Source organism: Pelophylax lessonae, assembly GCF_965119305.1.
Source record: "Pelophylax lessonae genome assembly, chromosome: 9".
Classification (NCBI taxonomy): domain Eukaryota; kingdom Metazoa; phylum Chordata; class Amphibia; order Anura; family Ranidae; genus Pelophylax; species Pelophylax lessonae.
Genome location: NC_138776.1, coordinates 248395058 through 248421686, shown reverse-complemented (window position 1 = coordinate 248421686; position 26629 = coordinate 248395058). Strand labels below are relative to the sequence as shown.

The 26629-nt window shown below is 44.8% G+C and overlaps 1 protein-coding gene across 1 annotated transcript in view; it reads left to right on the top strand.

The window, feature by feature from the left end:
• Positions 1 to 9779: 9779 nt before the first annotated feature.
• Positions 9780 to 26629, top strand: part of LOC309564357 (uncharacterized protein) — a 1447080-nt gene continuing 1430230 nt past the window's right edge. Inside the window, exons 1-2 of the mRNA XM_082268984.1 lie at positions 9780 to 9987; positions 10074 to 10197. Of these exons, the coding sequence (XP_082125110.1) occupies positions 9835 to 9987; positions 10074 to 10197 (277 nt within the window). The 5' untranslated portion in view covers positions 9780 to 9834. The remainder of the gene's footprint in view (positions 9988 to 10073; positions 10198 to 26629) is intronic.

The window sequence follows — 26629 nt, the reverse complement described above, 5'->3', positions numbered from 1 at the left end:
GTGCCGCCTCATTAACGCCAATCAGTGCCGCCTCATCAATGCCCATCAGTGCTGCCTCATCAATGCCCATCAGTGCCACTTCATTATTGCCGATCAGTGCCGCCTCATTAATGCCCATCAGTGCGGCCTCATTAATGGCCATCAGTGCCGCCTCATCAATGCCCATCAGTGCCGCCTCATCAATGCCCATCAGTACCGCCTCATTAATGTTCATCAGTGCCACCTCATTAATGCCCATCAGTGCCGCCTCATCAATGCCCATCAGTGCCGCCTCATCAATGCCCATCAGTGCCGCCTCATCAGCGCACATCAGTGAAGGAGAAAAATTACTTATTTACAAAATGTTCTGACAGAAACTAAGAAAAACTTTTTTTTTTTTCCCCAACATTTTTGGTCTTTTATTTCGTTTTTGTAGTAAAACATAAAAAAAAACCCCAGCAGTGATTAAATATGTGTGAAAAAAAATGGTAAAAATGTCATATGGGTACATCGTTGCTTGACCGCGCAATTGTTATTCAATGTGCAACAGCGCTGAAAGCTGAAAATTGGCCTGGGCAGGAGGGGTGGGGGGCAATCCTGTATTGAAGCGGTTAACCACTTAAGCCCCGTAGGATTTTCCTGCCCAAAGACCAGGGCCTATTTTGCGATTCGGCACTGCGTGACTTTAACGGACAATTGCGCGGTCGTACGACGATGTACCCAAATGAAATTGATGTCCTTTTTTTCCCACAAACAGAGCTTTCTTTAGGTGGTATTTGATCACCTGTGCGACTTTTATTTTTTGCGCTATAAACAAAAAAAGAGCAACAATTTTGAAAAAATAATATTTTTCACATTTTTTTATATAAAAATTCCCCCCAAAAAATGTAAAAATCTAAATGTTTTAACATTTTAGGCCAATTTGTTTTCTGCTACATATTTTTGAAAAAAAAATCGCAATTTTGATTGGTTTGCGCAAAAGTTATTGCGTCTACTAACTACGGGAAAGATTTATGTCATTTTTATTGTTTTTTTTTTAACGAATAATGGCGGCAATCTGCGATTTTTTTTTGCGGGACTGCGACATTGCGGCGGACAGATCGGACCCCTGACTGACATTTTTGACACTTTTGGGGGGATCAGTGACATTTCTACAGTAATCAGTGCTATACATATGCACTATATATGAGAATTGCTGCACATCACATGTATCATACACTCGATTAAATTAAATTCATATAGCAGCCAACATCTAATCCTGAATAAGAAAACGGATCAAAAGAATAGTAGTAGTGAATGATGCAGCGCTATAAGCTTTATAGCGCTGCATCATTCACTACTACTATACTGTAAAAATGACACTGGCAGGGAAGGGGTTAACTTTATTAGAGATCAAGGGGTTAAGTGTGTCCCTAGGGGAGTGCTTCTAACTGTGGGGGGCGTGGCTTGTGATGTAACCACAGAGACATACGATCCTACATAGCAGGATCGTATGATCTCTGCAGTTACACCAGGGAGAATGACAGGCGGCTTTGTTTACATCAGCCGCCTGCCTTTCTCCCTCTCCAGCGGGAGATCGCGAGTGGCCGGCGGACATCGGAGCCACTGGTCACTCGTGCGGGAACGAGCGGGGGCGGGAGCACGCCTCCGGCGGCGCACGCTTGCGCCCTACAGGCTCCTGGGCGAGCGACGTAGTGCTACGTCGCTTTGCCCGGGAGGGGCTGACTGCCGCAGTAAATTTACTTGCGGGGGTTGGCAAGTGGTCAAGGAACTGCAGCTCTGGTAGCTTACTACGGCCCCCACCCCCAGGGGAACGGGAGAGCCTTCACAACTACTGTGGGCACACATTGAGAACCCTATAAAAGTGATTGAGTGGCATTAAAGCCGCCTGGATCACTTTTACCTGAAATGATATTTATAAATGTACCTTGGTAGACATGGGCCTACCCTCACATAGCACTTGGGGGGTGTAAAACCCCCCTTCTGCCACCAACGTAAGGATTGAGACACTGGCAGTAAAAGGGTTTTGGATAGAGTAGAGAGTGATTAGAACCCCTGGCCGTTTTTATTCCTGTCTGTGTCCCCGTTAGGGAGATTCGCCCTCTCTATTTTTTCCTGTTTGCCATTATTATTGAAAGTGAAAGTAAATCCCACATTTTGGGTTGCCCCCAGAAAAGTAATAGAGGGGAAATCTTCATATAGGGGACACTAGATCTGGTGACAACAAGTGATTTCTGTCATAAATTTCCTTCCGCTTCCTGTTATGGCTTTGGGACAGGAAGTGAAGGGAAATCTCCCCAAGCAGCAAAAGATGCTCATTGGAGAGCAAATGGCAAAAAAGAATTGATACGGGTCCCTTGCTATATCCTAAAGGAAGGAATAATATATACAATGGAACCTGATCCCTATTTAAAACTGAACTCATGCAAGAAACAGGCACTGGGCAGAGCAAGGGATGCTGGGTAATTTATTACTTTTACACATATATTTATGTCTAGGCCACGACAAAATGGCCGCTTCTGTTTCCCTTGCTCTCGCTTTCATTTCGTTCCCACTAACGTGTTACCACTTTTATTGACTGAATTGAATTCAATTAAATGAGCAAGGAGAAGATGTTTGCTTATGCTGGGATAAGGGAAAAAATAGTAGAGAGCGGAAATCTTGCATCATACCTATATGTCCGCAGACCAGGTGCGCTACGACAAAATGGCCGCTGCCGCTGATTGGAGCTGATGGAGAGTATCGCACAGGCGGCCAGCAGAGGGCGTGGGTCGGCGCTCTCAGTGTTTTGTCCAGCCCTTTCATAGAAGTGATAGAGAGGCTAAACCCGGAAGTGTCAGAGAGGAGAAGGACAGGGACTTCCGGTCAGATTGATTTGGGGCTGGTGGTGAGTTCTGGGGTGATGGGGAGCCTGTGGGTGGGGGGCAGTGAGGAATTATGGCTATTGGGGAAGGAAGGAGAGAGGCATTGTGGGAAATGTGCTCTTCCTATAAACCCAAAACTCAGAATCTGACCAATTCCCTTTACAATGACCATACACCATTCAATCTAATTTACAATGGCCATACATCATACAATCTGATTGTACAATCTCCTTTACAATGGATATACAGTATGCCAGGGGTGTACAAACTATGGTCCACAGTCCAGGTTCAGTGATGTATTCTCAATGTGCACAGACTGAGGGTTCAGGTCAGCCACCTGTGGCCTCTCCCCTCCAAACCCCTCGTCTCTAGAGCAGCCGTCCTCCATCGCTGTCCTAGCAACCAGCGATGTGCTTCGCCCTAAAATTCACCGGAGGACGGAACTAACGCTGTGCAGACCCCCTCTGCCTCTGAGCTCCCATTCTGCTGCTACAGTCATACTAACATACTAAGCCTCACAGTGGTAAGGGGGGACTCTGATGGAGACCCTGGTGTAAGGGGGGACTTTGATGGAGACCCTGATGGAGACCCTGGTGTAAGGGGGGAGGAGCTCTGATGGAGACCCTGGTGTAAGGGGGGACTCTGATGGAGACCCTGATGTTAGGGGGGACTCTGATGGAGACCCTGGTGTAAGGGGGGGCTCTGAGGGATACCCTGATGTAAGGGGGAGGGGGACTCTGAAGGAGACCCTGGTGTAAGGGTGGGACTCTGATGGAGACCCTGGTGTTAGGGTGGGACTCTGATGGAGACCCTGGTGTAAGGGTGGGACTCTGATGGAGACCCTGGTGTAAGGGGGGGCTCTGATGGAGACCCTGATGTTACGGGGGAATTTGATGGAGACCTTGGTGTAAGGTGGAGGGGGGACTCTGATGGAGACCCTGGTGTAAGGGGGAGACTGATGGAGACCCTGGTGTAAGGGGGAGGGGGACTCTGATGGAGAGTTTAGGGTTACAGAGGAGGTCTGGGGTTACAGTTGTTTCTCTCGCTCTAACATTCGCGGCGATACCTCACATGTGGATTAAACGCTGTTTACATACATGGGCGTGATGTATGTATGCGCTCACTTCTGCACACGGGGACGGGGGCACTTTACTTTTTTTTTTTTTTAATATTTTATTTTTATTTTTTTTATTTTTACACATTCCCTTTTTAATTTTTTTTGATCGCTTTTATTCCTAATTCAGGAAATGTAAACATCCCGTGTAATAGAAATAAGCAGGACCGGTCCTCTTTAATGTGAGATCCGGGGTCAAAAAGACCTCACATCTATATAAATGTATAGATGAAGCAGATTATATATATATATATATATATATATATATGCTACAGCAGAGCATGATCCCCTCTCCAGAGACTGGGCCATAGGGCAGTATTCCAACATAACGACCCCAAACACCTCCAAGACAACCACTGCCTTGCTAAAGAAGCTGAGGGTAAAGGTGATGGACTGGCCAAGCATGTCTCCAGACCTAAACCCTATTGAGCATCTGTGGGGCATCCTCAAATGGAAGGTGGAGGAGTGCAAGGTCTCTAACATCCTCCAGCTCCATAATGTCATCATGGAGGAGTGGAAGAGGACTCCAGTGGCAACCTGTGAAGCTCTGGTGAACTCCATGCCCAAGAGGGTTAGGGCAGTGCTGGGAAATAATGGTGGCCACACAAAATATTGACACTTTGGGCCCAATTTGGACATAGGGGTGTACTCACTTTTGTTGCCAGCGGTTTAGACATTAATGGCTGTGTGTTGTTATTTTGAGGGGACAGAAAATTTACACTGTTATACAAGCTGTACACTCACTACTTTACATTGTAGCAAAGTGTCATTTCTTCAGTGTTGTCACATGAAAAGATAAAATAAAATATTTACAAAAATGTGAGGGGTGTACTTACTTTTGTGAGATACTGTATATGTTTACATGATGCTAGTGCTGTTTTTTATATATATCTTTATCTTTTATATATATCTTTATCTTTATCTTTTATATTTATCTTTATCTTTTATATTTATCTTTATCTTTATCTTTTATATATATCTTTATCTTTATCTTTTATATATATCTTTATCTTTTATATATATCTTTATCTTTATCTTTTATATATATCTTTATCTTTTATATATATCTTTATCTTTATCTTTTATATATATATCTTTATCTTTATCTTTTATATATATCTTTATCTTTATCTTTTATATATATATCTTTATCTTTATCTTTTATATATATCTTTATCTTTATCTTTATCTTTTATATATATCTTTATCTTTATCTTTTATATATATCTTTATCTTTTATATATATCTTTATCTTTTATATATATATCTTTATCTTTTATTTATATCTTTATCTTTACCTTTTATATATATCTTTATCTTTACCTTTTATATATATCTTTATCTTTATCTTTACCTTTTATATATATCTTTATCTTTTATATATATCTTTATCTTTATCTTTTATATATATCTTTATCTTTACCTTTTATATTTATCTTTATCTTTTATATATATCTTTATCTTTACCTTTTATATTTATCTTTATCTTTTATATATATCTTTATCTTTTATATATATCTTTATCTTTATCTTGTATATATATCTTTATCTTTATCTTTACCTTTTATATATATCTTTATCTTTTATATATATCTTTATCTTTACCTTTTATATATATCTTTATCTTTTATATATATCTTTATCTTTTATATATATCTTTATCTTTAGTGATTTATGCTTGGTGCCAAGCTGCTGCTATTCTTCTATTTCACTATAGCACAAGTATTTATTTATTTATTTTTTCTATATAGGACCCCACATCTCTCCTCTAGGCTAGAAAACCTGAGATCACACAAAAAAAAAATTTGTCTTTCCAGCCGAGATCACAGCAGTAATTACAACTGCCAGGCCCGGACGTGACATCATAACGTCGTGTCCAGGCCTCCAAGAGTCATAGAGATGACCAGAGACCATCTGTTCCTCGGTAATCTCTATGGTGTACTTCTGCCGCAAACTCCTCGTCGATCACACGGACGAACCGGTAGAAGCACCGGAGGGCAGTGGAGTGGGGTGGGTGGGGGGTGCGTCGCCTCCCCGCCTCCTGTAGAAACAATCAAGCGGGTGAACAGCCGCAATGATTGTTCTTACCTTGAAGGGAATCAACGGCTGAAAAAAAAATATCTGAATGATGCCTGCAGCTGCACCCATCATTCAGATCTCCCCACACTCAAATCCCAGGACGTACTGTGGTATGGAAGCGGTTAACCACTTGCCGACCGCCGCAAGTACATATACTGCGGCGGTCAGCCCCTCACAGGCAAAGTGACGTACCGGTACGTCACTAGCCTGTGAGGCTCTGGGGAGCGAGCGCGCGCCTGCGCGGTCACGGACCCCCCCGCGCGTGTGAGCAGCGGACCCGATGTCCACCGCTCACTCGCGATCGTCCATGACAGCGGGAGAAAGGCAGGCGGCTGATGTAAACAAGCCGCCTGTCATTCTCCCCTGTGTAAGAATGGTGATCATACGGTTCTACTATGTAGGACCGTTGATCAGTGTTCCTACACCTCAAGCCACAGCCAATCACAGCTAGAGTCACGCCCCTAGGGACACGCATAACCCCTTCACTACCAGTGTAATTTTACAGTAACAGTGCATATGTATAGCACTGATTACTGCAGTAATGTCACTGTTAACCCCTAAAATGTCAGTCAAGGGTCCGATCTGTCCGCCCCAATGTCGCAGTCCCGCAAAAAAAACCGCAGATCGCCGCCATTACGCGTTAAAAAAAAAAACAACAGAAATGACAAAAATCTTTCCCTTAGTTAGTAAACGCGATAACTTTTGCACAAACCAATCAAAATACGCTTTTTTTTTTTTTTTTTACCAAAAATATGTAGCAGAAAACAAATTGGCCGTAAATGTTAAAAAATTTTGATTTTTTTACATTTTTTTTTTTTTGGGGGAATTTTATATAAAAAAATTATGAAATATATTATTTTTGCAAAATTGTCGCTCTTTTTTTTGTTTATAGCGCATGATCAAAAAATTGCACAGGTGATCAAATACCACCAAAAGAAAGCTCTGTTTGTGGGGAAAAAAGAACGTCAAATTCGTTTGGGTACAACGTCGCACGACCGCGCAATTGTCCGTTAAATTCACGCAGTGCCGAATCGCAAAATAGGCCCTGGTCAGGAAGGGGGTAAAATCTTCCGGGGTTTAAGTGGTTAAGCTTCCATCAGCCTTGTCATGCTAGGGCCCCTCTGATGTGTCACTAGTTGAATGGGTTGTTGAGGTTTGTCTTCATATCTATCAGACTTTGTAATCTGAGGAAAAACCTAAACCCGTTCAATGGGTACCCAATAAGGCAGGCTCTTGCATTGTATAGTTGATGGTAGAGCTAAAGGAGATTGTATAGTGTATGGTCAGCCATAGACTGGCAGGAAATGGAAAGTTTGTGATGTCCGATCATCTGTGGCCACAAGTGAGTTCAGTTCAGATCAGGAGATGACTTCTCCATTCTTATTGACCTCGATGAAAGCTAAGACAGCCTCACCTCCGTTTCCCCACGGCATGGTCATCCGATCTGCTCCACCAGACACTTTCATTAGTTCCAGGAGCCGATTGGACAGTCCAGGCCTCCTCTGTGGAAGAAGATGATGGCGAGGAGTTCAGTTCTTCATGTTGGTTGGCCAATGGACTTGTGTGTTGGATTGTTCCAATCTCCAGTGAGATCCCCCCACCAGAATTCCCAGTTCCTTCCAAAGTCATTACAAACGCAAATGATGGCGTTTACTGATGTGTTCTCCTCTATGGGGCGTTCACTAATAGGGGGGAAGTTGTTAGGAGGAGTTTATCAGAGATTATTGCGGGGAACTCTCACCCTCCGAGATCTAAAAAAGCTAATTTCACTCACCAGAACCAAAATTTTATCTATATATATATATATATATATATATATATATATATATATATATAAATATATAATGTGTTTTTTGCTTTGAAAGTCCAGAAGGCATTTGTAGGTGGAGTTGTCCTTTTGAAGTCAATCAAATTTTTATTTTTTACAGAGAACACCAAATTTTTCTGAATATATTTATCTTTTTAATTTACAGGGATTTTCAGTTCAGAGCTGACAACTATAGCAAAATATTAACGGGAAAGTCTCAAAAATACTTCTCATGACAGAGAATGGAGAAGGAGCGCGGTCACATGACTGAGAGGATATTAAACCTGACCCTGGAGATCATCTACCTGCTGACCGGAGAGGTGAGGAGGATTCTGGGAGGTCACATGACATCACTCCTATCTCTATTAATAAAACACAGAGCTGACCGGAGAGGTGAGGAGGATTCTGGGAGGTCACATGACATCACTCTTATCTCTATTAATAAAACACAGAGCTGACCGGAGAGGCGAGGAGGATTCTGGGAGATCACATGACATCACTCCTATCTCTATTAATAAAACACAGAGCTGATCGGAGAGGAGGATTCTGGGAGGTCACATGACATCACTCTTATCTCTATTAATAAAACACAGAGCTGACCGGAGAGGTGAGGAGGATTCTGGGAGGTCACATGACATCACTCTTATCTCTATTAATAAAACACAGAGCTGACCGGAGAGGAGAAGAGGATTCTGGGAGGTCACATGACATCACTCTTATCTCTATTAATAAAACACAGACCTGACCGGAGAGGTGAGGAGGATTCTGGGAGGTCACATGACATCACACTTATCTCTATTAATAAAACATAGACCTGACTGGAGAGGTGAGGAGGATTCTGGGAGGTCACATGACATCACTGTTATCTCTATTAATAAAACACAGAGCTGACCGGAGAGGTGAGGAGGATTCTGGGAGGTCACATGACATCACTCTTATCTCTATTAATAAAACACAGAGCTGACCGGAGAGGTGAGGAGGATTCTGGGAGGTCACATGACATCACTCTTATCTCTATTAACCACTTCAATACAGTGCACTTTCACCCCCTTCCTGCCCAGGCCAATTTTCAGCTTTCAGCGCTTTCACGATTTGAATGAAAATTGCGCTGTCATGCAACACTGTACCCAAATGAAATTTTTATCATTTTTTTCACACAAATAGAGCTTTCTTTTGGTGGTATTTAATTACCTCTGGGTTTTTTATTTCTTACAAAAAAAAAAAAAGAAATTTTGGAAAAAAAAACAAAAAAACAGTTTTTCTTATTTTCTGTCAGTAAATTTTGAAAATAAATAATTTTTCTCCTTCACTGATGTACACTGATGAGGCGGCACTGTTGAGGAGGTACTTTATATGACGCACTAATGGGCACTGAGAGGTGGCACTTATGGGTACTGACGGGCAGCACTGATGGGCACTGACTGGCAGCACTATGAGTACTGTTGGTGGGCACTGTTTTCACTTTTCTGTTATCAGGGCGCTGACGATCAGTGCCCTGATTACCATTCCTGGTCTCCCCTGTGAGGAGGAGCCGCTGATCAGCTCTCCTCGCCACACACTTTGACAGTATGAGGCGTGGAGAGCCGATTAACTTCCTTGGACACAGCCGATCACAATGGTAAACAGTCATGTCATTGACTCTTTACAAAGATAGGGGTCGCGGCGTGTCCTAGCAACATGGCGCGGCCACGATCACCGCACCCCTGCGCGAGAGAGGCCGTTCTGGTGCGCCGTCATATGACAGGGCCCCAGAATAATAGCTGCACCGCTCCACGGTCATTTGACGGTGGGCGGGTAGTAATCGGTTAATAAAACATACCTGAAGAGGTGAGGAGGATTCTGGGAGTGTTAAAATGACACTGTTATTATTTCATTCTTCAGAAGAGGGGACATGTAAAGCATTGAAGGTCTCAGTCATTTTACTGTCAGGTATTTACTAGAAATTGTGATTTTTTTAGATTTATGGGCCTTTAAAGGAGGGAAGAGGATGCATGACACCCAGATATCATCCCCATATCACAGGAGGGTGGAATAGAAATACGAGCCCCATTATGGAGCCCCCACCTACCTCTCTAACGTCAGAGAAAAACAACAAGAAGATTCTAGAAGTCACCCAGAGGATCATTGAGCTGCTGAGGGGAGAGGTGAGCGGTGCTGGGAATTCTGGGACATTATCCAGTAACAGACAAGGGATGTGTCTGGATGGTGACTGTATCATTGTGTGTGTCAGGTTCCTATAAGGTGTCAGGATGTCACTGTCTATTTCTCCATGGAGGAGTGGGAGTATATAGAAGGACACAAGGATCTCTACAAGGACATCATGATGGAGAAGCGGCCGCCCCTCACATCACCGGGTAAGAGGAGACTTTCATTTCTTGTAAAGAAGAGAAGAGTATTGAGGATCCACCTAGATACACACATCCTCTGATATAAAGGCATAGAAACTAGGGATGCACCGAAATTTCGGCCAAAAATGAGCCTATCCCATTTCGGCCGAAAATGAGCCTATCCCATTTCGGCCGAAAATTAGCCTATCCCATTTCGGCCGAAAATGGGTTAAAAATGCCGAAATTAATGGCCGCCGTGAGGAAGGAGGAGGGCGCAGCGCAGGTTTGAAAAGTCCCGCCTCTGGCCGGCCGCCCGCCTCTCAATGATGTCCCTACTACGATCTGTGTATGAATGAAATGACACACCGGGCGGGCGGGCGAGCGGCCGCTAATAGCTATAACTATGTGAGCGCTTCACTTCCTTGTCATGCGGGTATCTCCTCTGATAGGGAAGTGAAGCGCTCACATAGTTATAGCTATTAGCGCCCGCCCTCCCGCCCGGTGTGTTAGTTCATTCATGCACAGATCGTAGTAGTAGTGACATCACAGGGAGGCGGGCCGCCGGCCAGAGGCGCGTCTTTTGAAACTGGAAGGACACCGGAGGAGCTGAGTGAGAGTAAGGAGATCGCATCCTTGGGATGGGGAGGGATGCTGAGGCAGGGGGGGGGGGAGGGTGTACTGCCGAGGGGGACGCTGAGGCGGGGGGGTGTACTGCCGAGGGGGACCCTGAGGCAGTGGGGGGGAAGCTGAGGCCAGCTTACCAATGGTATTTGTATTATGCAGCATGAGGGGGTTAATATATTGCCACTGCTGGTCACTGATGCATTAGTGACCGACCAGTGGCAGTGAATTAACCCCTTTGTGCTGCATTAGTGCAACCAGTATCAGTGCAACCGGTGTTAATTAACACTGATACTGGTTGCACTAATGCAGCACAAAGGGGTTAATTAACTGCCACTGGTCGGTCACTAATGCATCAGTGACCAGCAGTGGCAATACATTAACCCCCTCATGCTGCATAATACTAATACCATTGGTAAGCCCGCCTCAGCTTCCCCCCCCCCCCCCCACTTAACCCCCTCATGCTGCATAATACAAATACCATTGGTAATTAAATTAACCTCTTACCAACCCGTCACAGTACATATACTGTGACAGGGTGACAGCGACAGGTGTACGTCACTGCCTGTTTTTGGTGTATGCCCCTCTTCTATCCATTTTAAAATTATTTGGGGGAAAAAGTCATTTTCAGTTTCGGTTTTCGGCCAAGGGCATCCTGCATTTTCGGTTTCGGCCCAGAATTTTCATTTTGGGGCATCCCTAATTGAAACAATGTATTCAGTCAGTGTGTGTGTTTCCTACAGATGGATCCAGTAACAGAAATCCCCCAGAGAGATCTCCCCGTCCTCTGTATTCCCGGGACTCCCCACAGGAAGATCAGGAGATCCCTCAGGAGGATCAGGCAAGCAGAACTATAATGCAGCATTCTCAATGGGGCTGTGCTGATCTTGTTACCCCCCATTCATTTAAAATGTTTCTAAATTGTGCTTTGTGTCTTCTGTAGAATGATGATCTGATTATTATTGAAGTTGAGGCCATAGATGAAGATGACACTGACGAAAGGGGTGACGAGTGGAGTAACGAGGAGGAAGTTCCTCCAGAGATCAACGCAGGTGAGGAATGAACACTATATGAGTCCCAGATTCTACCATGTTCCTCCAATTTGAAGAATGCCCAGAAACCACCTTGACCATTTCTGGTATTTTATCTCCTCCAGATGGACTATACAAGAAGTGTGAATTGGGGATTCGTCACGTTTATCCTCCAAATGATGAACTTGAGGAAGATGATGAGGTTACAAAAGGGTCTGCAAGAGAAAACCCCATCACCCCAAATCATGCAGGACCTCACCGAGCACATCTAATATCTGATCCTCCCATAAACAGGCCATTGTTTTCCCATCACCCACACCCAATTGACCATTACACAGGTCATAGACGAGGCGAGGTGTTCATGCCTTTTGAATATACCAATTTTTTTAGCCAGCGTGTCGCCCTTCATCCACACTTGGCTGCCCGTGGAGGTGAAAGCCTCCTATCATGTTCAGACTGTGGAAGGCAATTTACAAAGCACTCGCATTTACTCGTCCATGAACGAATCCACACTGGGGAAAAGCCGTATTCATGTTCTGACTGTGGAAAAGCCTTCACAAAGAAGTCTCATTTCGTAACCCATCAACGAATTCATACGGGTGAGAAGCCCTACTCCTGCTCCTTGTGCGGCAAAAGCTTTACAGACAAGTCCAACCTTGTGAAACACGAAGTCATCCACACAGGCGACTACCCGTTCGCGTGCGCCGTCTGTGGGAAAGGCTTTGTACAGAAATCCTTCTTGGACCTCCACGAAAGGATGCATACCACCGACAAGCCCTACACTTGTATAGACTGCGGTAAAAACTTTGCTAGGAACTCTCATTTTGTCATGCACCAGAGGACTCATTCAGAGGAGAAGCCCTACTCCTGCCCCGAATGCGGGAAGGCCTTCACCAAGAGGTCCCATTTTGTCGCACACAAGCTCATTCACCGGGAAGAAAAGCCATTCACCTGTTCCGTCTGTGGGAAAGGCTTTGCTCAGAAGTCCAACTTGGTCACTCACGAGAGGATCCACACTGGCGACCACCCATTTTCCTGCACCATGTGTGGCAAATGCTTTACCCACAGGTCAAACCTAGTGAGGCACGAGCGGATTCACACTGGAGGACTGGCCTACTCATGTCCGCTGTGCGGGAAATGGTTTGCGCAGAAGGCCCAACTTGTGGCACACAAGAATAGTCACAAGGAGGGAATCTCTAGCCACAGCAGCAATGTGGGAATATGTTTATAGAGAATTAACCCTTTCACATCTAAGAGTAAAATAAATGTTAATGCCTAAGCACAATTTAGCAATTTTAACTTGTGTTAGTAAAACTGTACCTATCATCACAATTATTTTGTGCATCTAGGTGGATTATACCGTGTTTTTTTTTTTTTTTCAGGACAAATTAGGCTTTCATTTGGTGGTAAACAAGCAAAAAATTGGGGGAGCAAACCCTGAACATGTATATCTAAATCCGGTGCAGCTATGAACCAAGCGACATGTATATTAAAAAAGAATAGCGCACATTTGGTGGTAAATGGCAATGGATATCTCCAGATTTATTGTTTTTTTATTTTCATAGGAAAACAGGCCCAAAAAATAAAAAAATATATATTTTTAAATTTAGCTGTAAACTTCTTGTTACTACCATAACCTACAACCAAAGAACGACCCAAAATAAATTCACCTGCTGTGGTTGGTCGCAACGATACCACGCATGTGTATGTTAACCACTTGCCGACCGCCCACAGTATATTTAATGCGATGGTCAGCCCCTCCTGGGCAAAGTGACGTAGTACTACGTCGCTAGCCCAGGGGCCTGTAGGGGGCGAGCGCGCGCCACCCCCGCTCGATCCCCTACATCCCCGCGCGGGTCCAATGTCCGCCGGTCACTCGCGATCTCCCGGTGGAGAGGGAGAAAGGCAGGCGGCTGATGTAAACAAAGCTGTCTGTCATTCTCCCTGGTGTAACTGCAGAGATCATACGATCCTGCTATGTAGGATCGTATGTCTCCGTGGTTACATGAAAAGCCACACCCCTTTACAGTTAGAATCACGCCCCTAGGGACACATTTAACCCCTGCATCTCTAATAAAGTTAACCCCTTCCCTGCCAGTGTCATTTTTACAGTAACAGTGCATATGTATAGCACTGATTACTGCAGTAATGTCACTGGTACCCCCAAAAGTGTCAAAAATGTCAGTCAAGGGTCCGATCTGTCCACCGCAATGTCGCAGTCCCACAAAAAAAATCACAGATCGCCGCCATTACTCGTTAAAAAAACAAAACAAAAATGACATAAATCTTTTCCGTAGTTAGTAAATGCAATAACTTTTGCGCAAACCAATCAAAATACACTTGCGATTTTTTTTTTTTTTTTTTTTACCAAAAATATGTAGCGGAAAACAAATTGGCCTAAAATGTTAAAAAAAATTTTGATTTTTACATTTTTTTTTTTGCGAATTTCATATAAAAAAATTTGAAAAATATTGTTATTTTTTCAAAATTTTCACTCTTTTTTTTTTTTTGTTTATAGTGCAAAAAGTAAAAATCGCACAGGTCATCAAATAGCACCAAAAGAAAGCTCTGTTTGTGGGGAAAAAAGTACGTCAATTTCATTTGAGTACAGCGTTGCGCGACCGAACAATTGTCCATTAAAGTCACGCAGTGCCGAATCGCAAAATAGGCCCTGGTCTTTGAGCAGCCAAATCCTCCGGGGCTTAAGTGGTTAATTGTTGTATGTGCCCGTAGTACAGCTCAGAAACAATAGTGCGCATTTTGTTTTCTTTTTTATCACGCTGTCATTAACACAAATTTTTTATTTTTAAAAAATCCTCCCCAAAATATTCTGAGACATATACAACACACATCCCTTCTGCACTCAAAGGTGGGCCCCACAATGATGTTACTCTAAGCTCTCTTCCTGGCGAATCCGTATAAATGCCACCTTGCTGCCCTCACAAGACTGGGGGTGTCTGGATACACTGATATTAAGAAATAAACAGAGGGCGCACCGACCTAATGCATTATCTTCAATGAGTAGATTTATCAAATAAAAGAATGATACTCAGAAATATACACTTAAAAACAGCATATTAAATCAAGGTAGCTATATGTCCAAGGTTATAGATGTAACATCCCACAGTAAGACTGGCTGACACGTTACAAGGTCTCACCGCTTCCTCAGAGCCAACTGAGCTGTGTCTCAGACTTTTTGCTTACAGTATCTCACAAAAGTGAGTACACCCCTCACATTTTGTAAATATTCTATTCTATCTTTTCATGTGACAACACTGAAGAAATGACACTTTGCTACAATGTAAAGTAGTGAGTGTACAGCTTGTATAACAGTGTACATTTGCTGTCCTCTCAAAATAACTCAACACACAGCCATTAATGTCTAAACCGCTGGCAACAAAAGTGAGTACACCCCTAAGTAAAAATGTCCAAGTTGGGCCAAAAGTGTCAATATTTTGTGTGGCCACCATTATTTTTCAGCAATACTTTTACCTTTTTGGGCATGGAGTTCACCAGAGCTTCACAGGTTGCCACTGGAGTCCTCTTCTACTCCTCCATGACAACATCAAGGAGCTGGTCTATGTTAGAGAACTTGCGCTCTTCCAACTTCCACTTGAGGATGCCCCACAGATGCTCAATAGGGTTTATGTCTGGAGACATGCTTGGCCAGTCCATCACCTTTACCCTCAGGCCTCACAATGATGGCCTGAGATTATTAGTACGGGACCCGGAGCTTCCTGGTGAGACCCCAGTCACTGTGCTGGGAGCATGTTGTGCATTCTCAGCACAAAGACACATACACATATACGAGGCCCCGCAGAAAAAAACCCATACTGTCGGCGTGAAGGGGTTATTCAAAAAATAATTGGGGTGAGGGTCCTTGGAATAAAGTTTATTCATTGCGATTTCATTGATCTTTTATTATTTTATTATTATTCCAAGCAGGTTATCAAATTTGCTAGTTTAAGATTTGCAATGTTTTTGAGTAGCATTGAGCTGTTCAAATCCTGACCCACCTTTTAAGGAGTGCCCAGTCATGCAATTTTCCTGTTACAGTGCTAGACTGCATTAACTTTCACATCATTCTCCACCCCTGAGGAGCTGTGATAATAGCCTCTACTACAGTCACACACAATGAACTGTTTGCATCAAATCTACCTCTGAGGAGGGCAATTTTATTCAAATACAAATTCTTTTATATGTAGGTATTAAAACAAGTAAACTAGTTCATTTCATGCCCCACCCCTGAGGATCTCACATTATAATGTCTCTACTGCAGACACACATTGGACTATTTGCATCTGACCCCCCCCCCCTAAAGAGTTTATGATTTATGTTTATTCAGAAACTAAAAACATAAGCCCCCGGCTACACTTGTACCCTTTCCAGTACCTGCTGCTTCCCAGATGTTCGATATATCCCAGAAGTCCATGGGGCGGAGAGATGAAGCAGCAGATTGGCATGTGAAAGACGTCATGCCCTATCTCTAGAGCAGTGTTTCTCATCTCCGGTCCTCAGGGCACACTAACAGGCCAGATTTTAAGTATTACCTTGGGGAAATGCAGACTAGAATACTGCAATCACTGAGCAGCAAATTATATCACCTGTGATGCATTTCAGTTTTCTTGAAAACCTGGCCTGTTAGTGTGCCCTGAGGACCGGAGTTGGGAAACTGCTCTAGAGAACCTTTTTGGCTGTTGCCATAGTTGTCATCTGACTAGAAGTAATTTAATTGGCCGCCTGGCTCCTCACCGGCCTGAGTTGCTTGAAGGCAATGACTTTTTTTGACACGGGAGGGGATTTACTAAAACTGGTACACCTAATCTGGTGCAGCTGTGCATAGTAACCAACCAGCTTCTAACTTGGTAAATTAACCTTTGACAATAAGCTCTGGTTCACACTGATGCTATTTAGTAGCACAATTTCAAAGTAGCAGGTAAGCGCAATTTCAGGTACTACTTGAAAGACATCGGTGCAGCTTCATGTACAGATATCTACTGAATTTGGACCTGAAATTGGCAAAAGTAGTGCAGGAACGGTGCCATTGCTGGCAGTAGGCTGCTACTTCTCTTGCGATTTGACTTGTGAACAAGGGCTAAAACCTGGAAGCTGATTGGTTACTATGCACAGCTGCACCTGTATCAGTAAATCTCCCCCACAGACGATAGACAAAGTGAGGAGGCCAGGAGTTCCGATTTCATCTGTTTTTGGGTCATTGACTAAAGCCCCGTACACACGAGTGGAAATTCGGCTGGGAATTTTCGTCCGACGACCGATCTACTGATTTTCGGCTTGTTAGTATGATGCTTCCGACAACCGACTCCGACTTTTCGGCCGAAAAAAATCCTGGTGTGTAGGCTATAAAATTTTTGTCGACCATCAAAACACGACCGATTTTCGTCTCATTAGTTCAGATTTTGATGGGAAAAAATCTAATGAGCAAGACTAGGCATGCTCAGAGATGAAAGAACACATAGAAAGCAATCCAACACATGACATCACTTCTGAAGTAGAATTCTGTCGTGTGGGAAAATTCGTGTGCAGTCTAGAGCACATTCCAACCAACAGACACCACTCTGGACAAAAGACAGACAACCGGTCGGCGGAAATTCGTTGCGTGTGTATGAGGCTTAAGAAAGCATTGAAGCCAGAGGATATGGATGACAGCCAGGCAGCTAAAACCTTATGGAAAGACTTCTGCAGGTGACCAGACATGCCGACTTATCAAACAAAGGTATAGGGGGTCACATGGTTTCCTGTGTGGGGGAGGGGGGAGGGGGGAGGCAGTTCTCTGACTCTAGGGCAATCCACATTGTTTACCTGGCTGCATCTCGTATGAGCGCCAGGGAAGTGACCAACCTCGGGAAGGTAATCCCGGAGGTCATGGGATAGGATAAGCACCAATACTAACAGATTTACAGTAAACTATATAGGGAGGAGCCATTGTTATTGCTCTCCTGAGAATGCAGATTCCTTGGCTGTCATGTCTATCCTCTGGCGTCAGTGCTTTGTAGCAGAATTTTCCAGTTCGAGAAAGCTAAAATAGGAAGCTAGTATTTGTGCATTTGTTGTGGGTTAATGACTCGAAGAGAGGACTCATTGGAAAAGACCCTGATGTTGGGAAACATGGAAAGAAAAAGGAGAAGAGGACGACGGAAACAAGGTGAATAGATAGCATCATCGAAACAGGAAGATAAGCAAGCTCCGGGAGGCATTGGAGGACAGAAAAGCCTAGCGGGCTATGGTCCATCCAAAAAATAATGGTGCGCTGTTCCTAAAAGATTATGAACAATTGTTCTAATTGTTACAATAACAAGAATTGATAAAACAATCAGCTGAATGAAGTGAATCAAAGCGCAAATGAGTTGACTCATGCAAGCTGAATCCATGCGTCAAACTCTGATCATAAGTATAAACTACAAGGTGCACTAAACAATATATATACAAATAAAAAGGTGCATAAAAGTCAAATATTCCGCTCCATTTTCACCTGTGCTCAAGAGTTGGAAAAAGTGCTCCTTCAACCAGATAAATCAGCCTCTTACCGGACACAATGGGTCCCTATTACAGAGATCAAAGCCGCTTATGAGGAAGTGACCACTTGGGGGCTAAGAATATGCATGCATCATACAAACTAGGGGGGGTTATGCAGTACTTGTGCCCTATACCAAGAGTGGTTTTCCTGTCGTCCGTTGTCTGGAGGCTGGGGGAATCCATAGCGGAGAAGGTTCTGGTAGATCCTAAGCCGAAGGATCCTAACACCTAAAGCCCCGTACACACGCAACGAATTTCCGCCGACCGGTCGTCCGTCTTTTGTCCAGTCTGGTGTCTGTTGGTTGGAATGTGCTCTAGACTACACACACATTTTCCCGCACGACAGAATTCTACTTCAGAAGTGATGTCATGTGTTGGATTGCTTTCTTTGTTCTTTCATCTCTGAGCATGCCTAGTCTTGCTCATAAGATTTTTCCCCATCGAAATCTGTACTAATGAGACAAAAATCGGACGTGTTTTGATGGTCGACAAAAATTATATAGCCTGCACACCAGGATTTTTTTGGCCGAAAAGTCGGAGTCGGTTGTCGGAAGCATCATACTAACAAGCCGAAAATCGGCAGATCGGTCGTCGGACGAACATTCCCGGCCAAATTCGACTCGTGTGTACGGGGCTTTAGGGTGTTCTGGTAGATCCTAAGCCTAATAATAGCATGCAATGCCAAGCTACAGTTTGCAAAGCAAGCAAAGTCCTTTCTTGTATTAACAGAGATATAATTTTGCCCCTGTACAAATCATTAGTAAGACCTCATCTGGAATATGCAGTTCAGTTTCGGGCATCAGTTCTCAAAAAGGATATCGGGGAACTGGAGAAAGTGCAGAGAAGGGCAACCAAACTGATAGGCATGGAGGAGCTCAGCTATGAGGAAAGATTAGAGGAACTGAATTTATTCTCTCTTGAGAAGAGATTAAGGGGGATATGAACACCATGTATACGTACATAAGGGGTCCATATAGTGAAGTTGGTGTTGAGTTATTCACTTTAAGGTCATCACAGAGGCCAAGGGGGCACTCTTTACGTCTAGTGGAAAAGACCGCTGCGCAAATACGGTGTGATATAAAATATTGCAACAATTCCCATTTTATTCTCTAGGGTCTATGCTAAAAAAATATATATATATGTATAATGTTTGGGGGTTCTAAGTCATTTCCTAGCAAAAAAATACTGATTTTAACTTGAAAACAACATGTGTCAGAAATAGACCTGGTCCTTAAGTGGTTAAATATCTCCCCACACTGGAAACACTCTCACTTCCTCCCTGTGTGTGTTTCACAGCCGCCTATCCGCTTCCTGGTTGCTATAGTGACGCTCAGCGACGTGACTGTGACTTCGAGCCGTTTATTCCAGAGCCACCACTAGAGGGCGGCTATGTGAAAGAAAAGTCTCCAGTGTAGGAAATTGGAGGCCATTTTGTCGTAGACCAAAAGTGGAAAAAGGAGGAGAAATTTTAGCTCTCGAATCCTCCTGAAGGAGGTGTGAGGCTGGAGAGTGTGTGCCCAGTGAGGAGGAGGTAATAATGTCCTCCTAATATGAGAGAAGGAGGTCCTCCCAGCACTCTCTATGGACTGGATAGGGGGATCAACCAGGAAAAAGGCTACACACACACACAGCAAGATCTCAGTATTACCTTGGAACCCTCCTTTTTATAGAGGACCTGTCAGGTGTCAACTTAAGCCTAAATCATGCAACCCTGTTTCTTGCGGCATGCAGCGCTGCGCTTACATCAACAGGCTGTATGCAAATGAGACCGAACCATGCGCTAGTCCAGAGCTGCAGTGCTACTTGGGGGTCATCCTCCGCCACCAGCAACATCACTGAATGAGCCACCCACATCCAAAGCCGATCTCCTCTGCCTGCACGCAGCCTCCGGACAACGGACGTCAGGAAAACCACTCTTGGCATAGGGCACAAGTACTGCATAACCCCCTCTACCATCATAGGCGCTGCACCCCAGTAGCCCGTCTTCTTCACCGTTACACAACTCACATTTGTTTCCTATTACAGGCTCTCGGGGGACAGTTATCACCACCGAGGAGAAAAAAGATGGAGATCCGGCGGCCCCTCACGTCACCGGGTAAGAGGAGACTTTCATTTCTGGTCCATGCTGAACATTCCATTCTCAGTGCTGGTCAATCCCCTCCCGGCTGGACATCGCCATTGATTGCTAAAGCATTGTCAGCTGTGCAGCTGAGAGCATCACAGCAACCAGTGATGCATCCTAGCAACCAGTGAAATATCTCCAGGCCCCCATTCAGATGCCTGTCCTTGTCCAAATACCACGATTACCATCGTTGGAAATTACATCAGCCAGTGTCCCCCACCCCTTTGTAATCAAGGGGTCATCTCCTAGCCTGCAGCTGAATGGAGCCAGGGATACATCATTGGTTGCTAGGACCCCATCGGCCACTGGCATACTGGCATCCTAGCAACCCATAAGCCCAGAGCGGGAAGCTGTCACATTGATGACAGCTTCCCAGCACAGACATGTCCTGCTCTGAGCATGTCTGGCATGTCTCTGTATGGCAGCTCAGCGTTGGTCTTAAAGTAGGGTGACCAGACGTCCCCGGACTGAGGACACTGTCCCTAGACCAAATATGTCCCTGGATTCAGGGCCATATTAATGTAGACAAGGCATCCCATGCTGGCTGAGAAACAGTCTGGTGCCTCGGATGCCGACGTCCCCTGCTGGATGATCTCACTGCCACTCCTGCTGCTGTTCAGTGGAGGAGAGGCAGAGCCAAAAATTTACTGTGTGGAGGGGTGAGACCAGGAGATGAGCAGATGGAGGGTCTATTTTTACACAGGTGGGGGAGCAGGGATCAGAGCTGTTGCAGCTGCATGGAGAGTTTAGCTGTTGTGGGGGAAGGGCTAAGAGGTAGCTGCAGAGGTAATCTGTGAGAGAAGGGTGCAGAGGGGAGCTATGGATGTGAGGGCAGAAGTGTCCTCTGTGCATAGCAAACCTCTGAACCCTGCACTGTATTATGCAGTCCTATGCCCTGCGCTCTGTGTATTATGCAGTCCTGCACCCAGCGCTCTGTGTATTATGCAGTCCTGTACCCAGCACTTTGTGTATTAGGCAGTTCTGTGCCCAGCGCTCTGTGCATTATGCAGTCCTGTGCCCAGGGCTCTGTGTATAATGCAGTCCTGTGCCCAGCACTCTGTGTATTATGTAGTCCTGTGCCCAACACTCTGTGTATTATGCAGTCCTGTGCCCAGCGCTCTGTATATCATGCAGTCCTGTACCCAGCACTCTGCGTATTATGTAGTCCTGAACCCAGCGCTCTGTGTATTATGCAGTCCTGTGCCCTGCGCTCTGTGTATCATGTAGTCCTGAACCCAGCACTCTGTGTATTATGCAGTCCTGTGCTCTGTGTATTATGTAGTCCTGAACCCAGCGCTCTGTGTATTATGTGTATTATGTAGTCCTGAACCCAGCGCTCTGTGTATTATGTAGTCCTGTGCCCAGCGCTCTGTATTATGTAGTCCTGAACCCAGTGCTCTGTGTATTATGTAGTTCTGTGCCCAGCGCTCTGTGTATTAAGTAGTCCTGGACCCAGCGTTCTGTGTATTATGCAGTCCTATGCCCTGTGTATTCTGTAGTCCTGAAACCAGCACTCTGTGTATTATGCAATCCTGTGCTCTGTGTATTATGTAGTCCTGAACCCAGTGCTCTGTGTATTATGTAGTCCTGTGCCCAGCACTCTGTGTATTATGTAGTCCTGAACCCAGTGCTCTGTGTATTATGTAGTCCTGAACCCAGTGCTCTGTGTATTATGTAGTCCTGAACCCAGCGCTCTGTATTATGTAGTCCTGAACCCAGCACTCTGTGTATTATGCAGTCCTGTGCCCAGCGCTCTGTGCATTATGTAGACCTGAACCCAGCGCTCTGTGTATTATGTAGTCCTGTGCCCAGCGTTCTGTATATTATGCAGTCCTGTGCCCAGCGCTCTGTGTGTTATGCAGTCCTGTGCCCAGCGCTCTGTGCATTATGCAGTCCTGTACCCAGCACTCTGTGTATTATGCAGTCCTGTGCCCAGCGCTCTGTGTATTATGCAGTCCTGTACCCAGCACTCTGTGTATTATGCAGTCCTGTGCCCAGCGTTCTGTATATTATGCAGTCCTGTGCCCAGCACTCTGTGTATTATGTAGTCCTGTGCCCAGCGTTCTGTATATTATGCAGTCCTGTGCCCAGCGCTCTGTGTATTATGCAGTCCTGTACCCTGCGCTTTGTTTAATATGCAGTCCTGTGCCCTGCGCTCTGTTTAATATGCAGTCCTGTGCCATTTGTCAATACATAACAAATGTGTCTTCGGATTTTATTTTAAAAAATCTGATCACCTTATCTTAAAAAGGAGTTGAAGTCTGTAAAAAAAAAAATAAATTAAAAGTCAGCAGCTACAATCCTGTAGCTGCTGACTTTTAATTAATGGACACTTACCTGTCCAGGGATCCAGTACCGTCCTCACCCGGGCTAGTTCTTCACTAACCTCCCCCTTAGTGAGGACTTAGACATCCCAGGAGGCAGTTCACCAGATCTTGTGCATGCCGTGAGGGCCTCCAGAGCCTGAATACATCATCTTCGCCTACGTATTTACTTTTCTTTACCAAAAAATGTTTGCAGTTATGTAAAAGGGATATGGGAGGGGGTAGGAGAGACTGTAACAAGGCTTTCCTGAATTAGTTGCACACCCTTGGACCATACCATCAGAAGTGCCCCCATGTATTCAGTCAGTGTGTGTGTTTCCTACAGATGGATCCAGTAACAGAAACCCCCCAGAGAGATCTCCCCGTCCTCTGTATTCCCGGGACTCCATACAGGAAGATCAGAAGTTGGAGTTACAGGTAGGGGGGGGTCTTTGGAAAACCAGCCAGGATGGAGTGACCCGAGTGTTGTATATAAGAAGATGTTCACATTCTCATTGCCACTTGTCCATGGACAGAATCTCATTGGTTGGTCCTCCTCAAACTGCTTTGTGTCTCTTCTAGTTCAAAGACCTGGTTGTCATCAAAGTTGAACCAACGGATGACGAGGAGGAGGACAAGTCCAGTGAGGATGAGGAAGAAGTTCCTCCAAAGATCAACACAGGTGAGAATTAAATACTACATACAGAAAAGAGTCCCAGATTCTCCTTGTTCCAATGAGGATATTCATTGGTTCTGTACCGTTGTCCTGCCGTGATTGGATGACCCAGTCTCCTAAATTGACTAGTTTTCCAAGTTGCTTGTAGCATCTTAAGTGCCGGTTCACACACGAATTTGGTGCGGTTTCCGCACCGCATCATGATCGCACCTTGTTCATTCGAACCAATGCAGGTATATATATTAAAGTGGAGTTCCACCCTAAAATTACACTTCTGTCCATCTTCTCGCTCCGGGTCACCTTAAAAAGAAATGGATAATCGCATTTTTTTTTTATTTTTACTTACCTTGGATTAGAACAAAATATACTTACCCTGCTTCCTCTTCCTCCCCTCGGCGGCCGCGGCCCGTCGTCACTTCCTGGCTCTGCAATGATTCCTGGGAGCTGAACGTCATCGCTCCCAGGAATCATTGCGCCTGCATCGGCCCCAACGTCAGTTCCGGTGCAGGGGCCGTCATACCTTGCTAAACAGCTTCTGGGCATGCCCAGAAGCTGTGGAGGGATGATGCTGCAGCCCCGGAAGTGACGGCGGGGCTGGCGCAGTGCATCATGGGACCGAAGAGGACGCAGAAGAGGATCGCGCTGGCTTCAAGCTGCCCACACCTGAGATGGCAGCGCTGGACAATACATTTTCAAGGTAAGCATTTCTTCTTGCAGGTAAGTGCAACCCGGGACAGTTCAGAGGCTATCCATTGTGGAATGTACTAGCCCTGACTGTCCCGGGGGTATTTTTATGTCATTTTTTTTTTTTAGGTGGAACTCCGCTTTAAGTTAGCGACACCTCGAAAACGGTTCCCAAAACGCAGTGCAATTTACAGAATCTGATCCGAATCTGGTGCGACCAAAAAGGGTCCTGCATGTTTTTTGGTGTAGATTTAGTGCGATTTGAGCCATACAGAATAATGTTGAAGAATCGCATGTGATTTGAAGAGGAATGCGGTGTGATTCCTGTTCAAAATGGCATGTGGTTCCCAAACCGCATAGTGTGAACCGTCATTAAAGCTGGTATGCAGTCCTTTCCAGGGGCATCACAGCCTGCCTCAGCTGAGCCTACAAATACACTTGGGGGAAGATTTACTAAAACTGGATCACTCAGAATCCGCTGCAGCTGTGCATGGTAGCCAATCAGCTTCTAACTTCTGCTTGTTCAATAAAGCTTTGACAATCAATCCTGAAAGCGGATTGGTTTCTATGCAGCGCTGCACCGGATTTTGCACTCTTCAGTTTTAGTAGGTCAACCTCTTGGTGTCTTTGAGTTACACTGCAGATCCGAATACAGTCTGGCAGAATATAAATTCTGCATTCACTTTTTTGTGAATGTTAAAGATGATCTTTCAGTAATTTTACAAGTCTAAGTGAATCAGCCCCTGACATGGCACAATGCAGCCCCCTTGTCCTAAACAGGGGCTACAATGTAAATTTTGTTTTTGGCTTGGCTGTAGTCGGACTGATTGTATAGGTTTTCACCTGGTTTTTCCCTAAGCTAAAAGTGGTTATAAAGGCTGAAGGTTTTTTTTACCTTTATGCACTCTTTCTTTACAAACCTTTAATAACAAAACTAAGTTATGAATATTTATATTTTCTTTAGCTAATGCAGTAGGAGGTTTAAGCCACTGGTGCATACTAGGAGAGGATATAAATATTTAGGACAGGTCATGTGCTCTCTGTCTTCCCCTGGGCTGAGGCCCAGGAAGGTGCAGCTGGATGGAGCTCTGCTGTTAGGCCCAATAGCCTGTTTCAGGACCTCACGTTGCTGAAGTGGTTCTGAAGCTATCTTGCCTGGTCTGGGGGAAACCGTGCCAGGGGGGGCCTCTTTGCTGGAGAGAGCCAGGAAGAAGGCTGTTCTCTCAGAAGGGTCTGGTGACTCACTTGGAGGACGCACTGAAATTGGGGAACGTGCTTACAGTGTTGCCGGGGCAGCCTAAATGTTCTGACACTGTGGAGCTGGACATTGATCTGGAGAGTCTGTAATGCCTCGTTTCCACTGAGCGGAACGGTTCGGGTCGGTACAGTTTGGAAGGGTTAGAATGGTCCGGTCTATTCAGGTGAGCGTTTCCACTGTAAGTCGGGCCACCAGGGACCATGCAGGGTTTACACCAAATGAGGTGTTTGTTTTGCTCTTTCATTTGACGTGAGCATTGATGGTTTCCTGTCCGCCAATCAGTGGACTCTATCGTGTGACGCCAGTAGCTCCGCCCTAACCGTACCGTACCATTTCCTATGGCCCTACATCTGAAGCAGGACCAGGAATGGTGCGGTTTGGTTCGGTTGTATGGGCCACTTTCATAATGGAAACACTCAAATTATCGTACCGTACCGAACCGACCCGAACCGATCCGCTCAGTGGAAACGAGGCATAAGTGACCTGCCACGGTATCTAGGACCCCTAACCCTCACCTCCGTAACTGTTCTGCAATAAAGCTTTAAAAAGACAAAAGTAATTGGCACCCAATATCCTTTATTAGCCCGCCCCTAGCCTCTGGAGGTGCTATCCTGCCTTTAGGGTGTCAGATGGGTGCTACAATATATAGCAACAGTATCATTTAGTAGACGAGCTCCACTATTTATCATTAAAAGGCTTGTCTATGAGCTCTAGTCGGTGGCTTTGCCTGGGCTGCGATGATGTCATCAATCTGCTGTAGGCAGGAGGAAGCATTTCCTCCGTCTTCTCTTTCCCAGTGATCACTCAGACTGCACATTGTATCTTTTTAGCAAGTCGCAAGCTTAGAGGCTGCAGCAGGGTTTGATCTGTCAGCAAAGCCAAGAATTGCATAGGCATCAGGATTTACATGACTGTGTCATCTCTGAGCTGGTATCTCCATCCATTGTGACGCTAAACAAAGATGGCTCTGTCCTTCTGGAGAGGAAAAAAAAAAACAGGTGAAGGCATTGTCAGGGAGAGTCCTGTGATTTTTGTGAGAGGTAATAAATAGGTAACATATATCTGGTGACAGGTCCACTTTATTAGTTTGCTGTGTATTAAAACTTTGACTTTCCAAACGTGTGTACAATTTTACAGATCAGAATCTAGGAAGTGGTGTCACATTTTGGTAGGAAGAAAAAGGAAGGCGCCTCTAAGTGCAGTGTAAAACCGTTTAATAACACACAATAG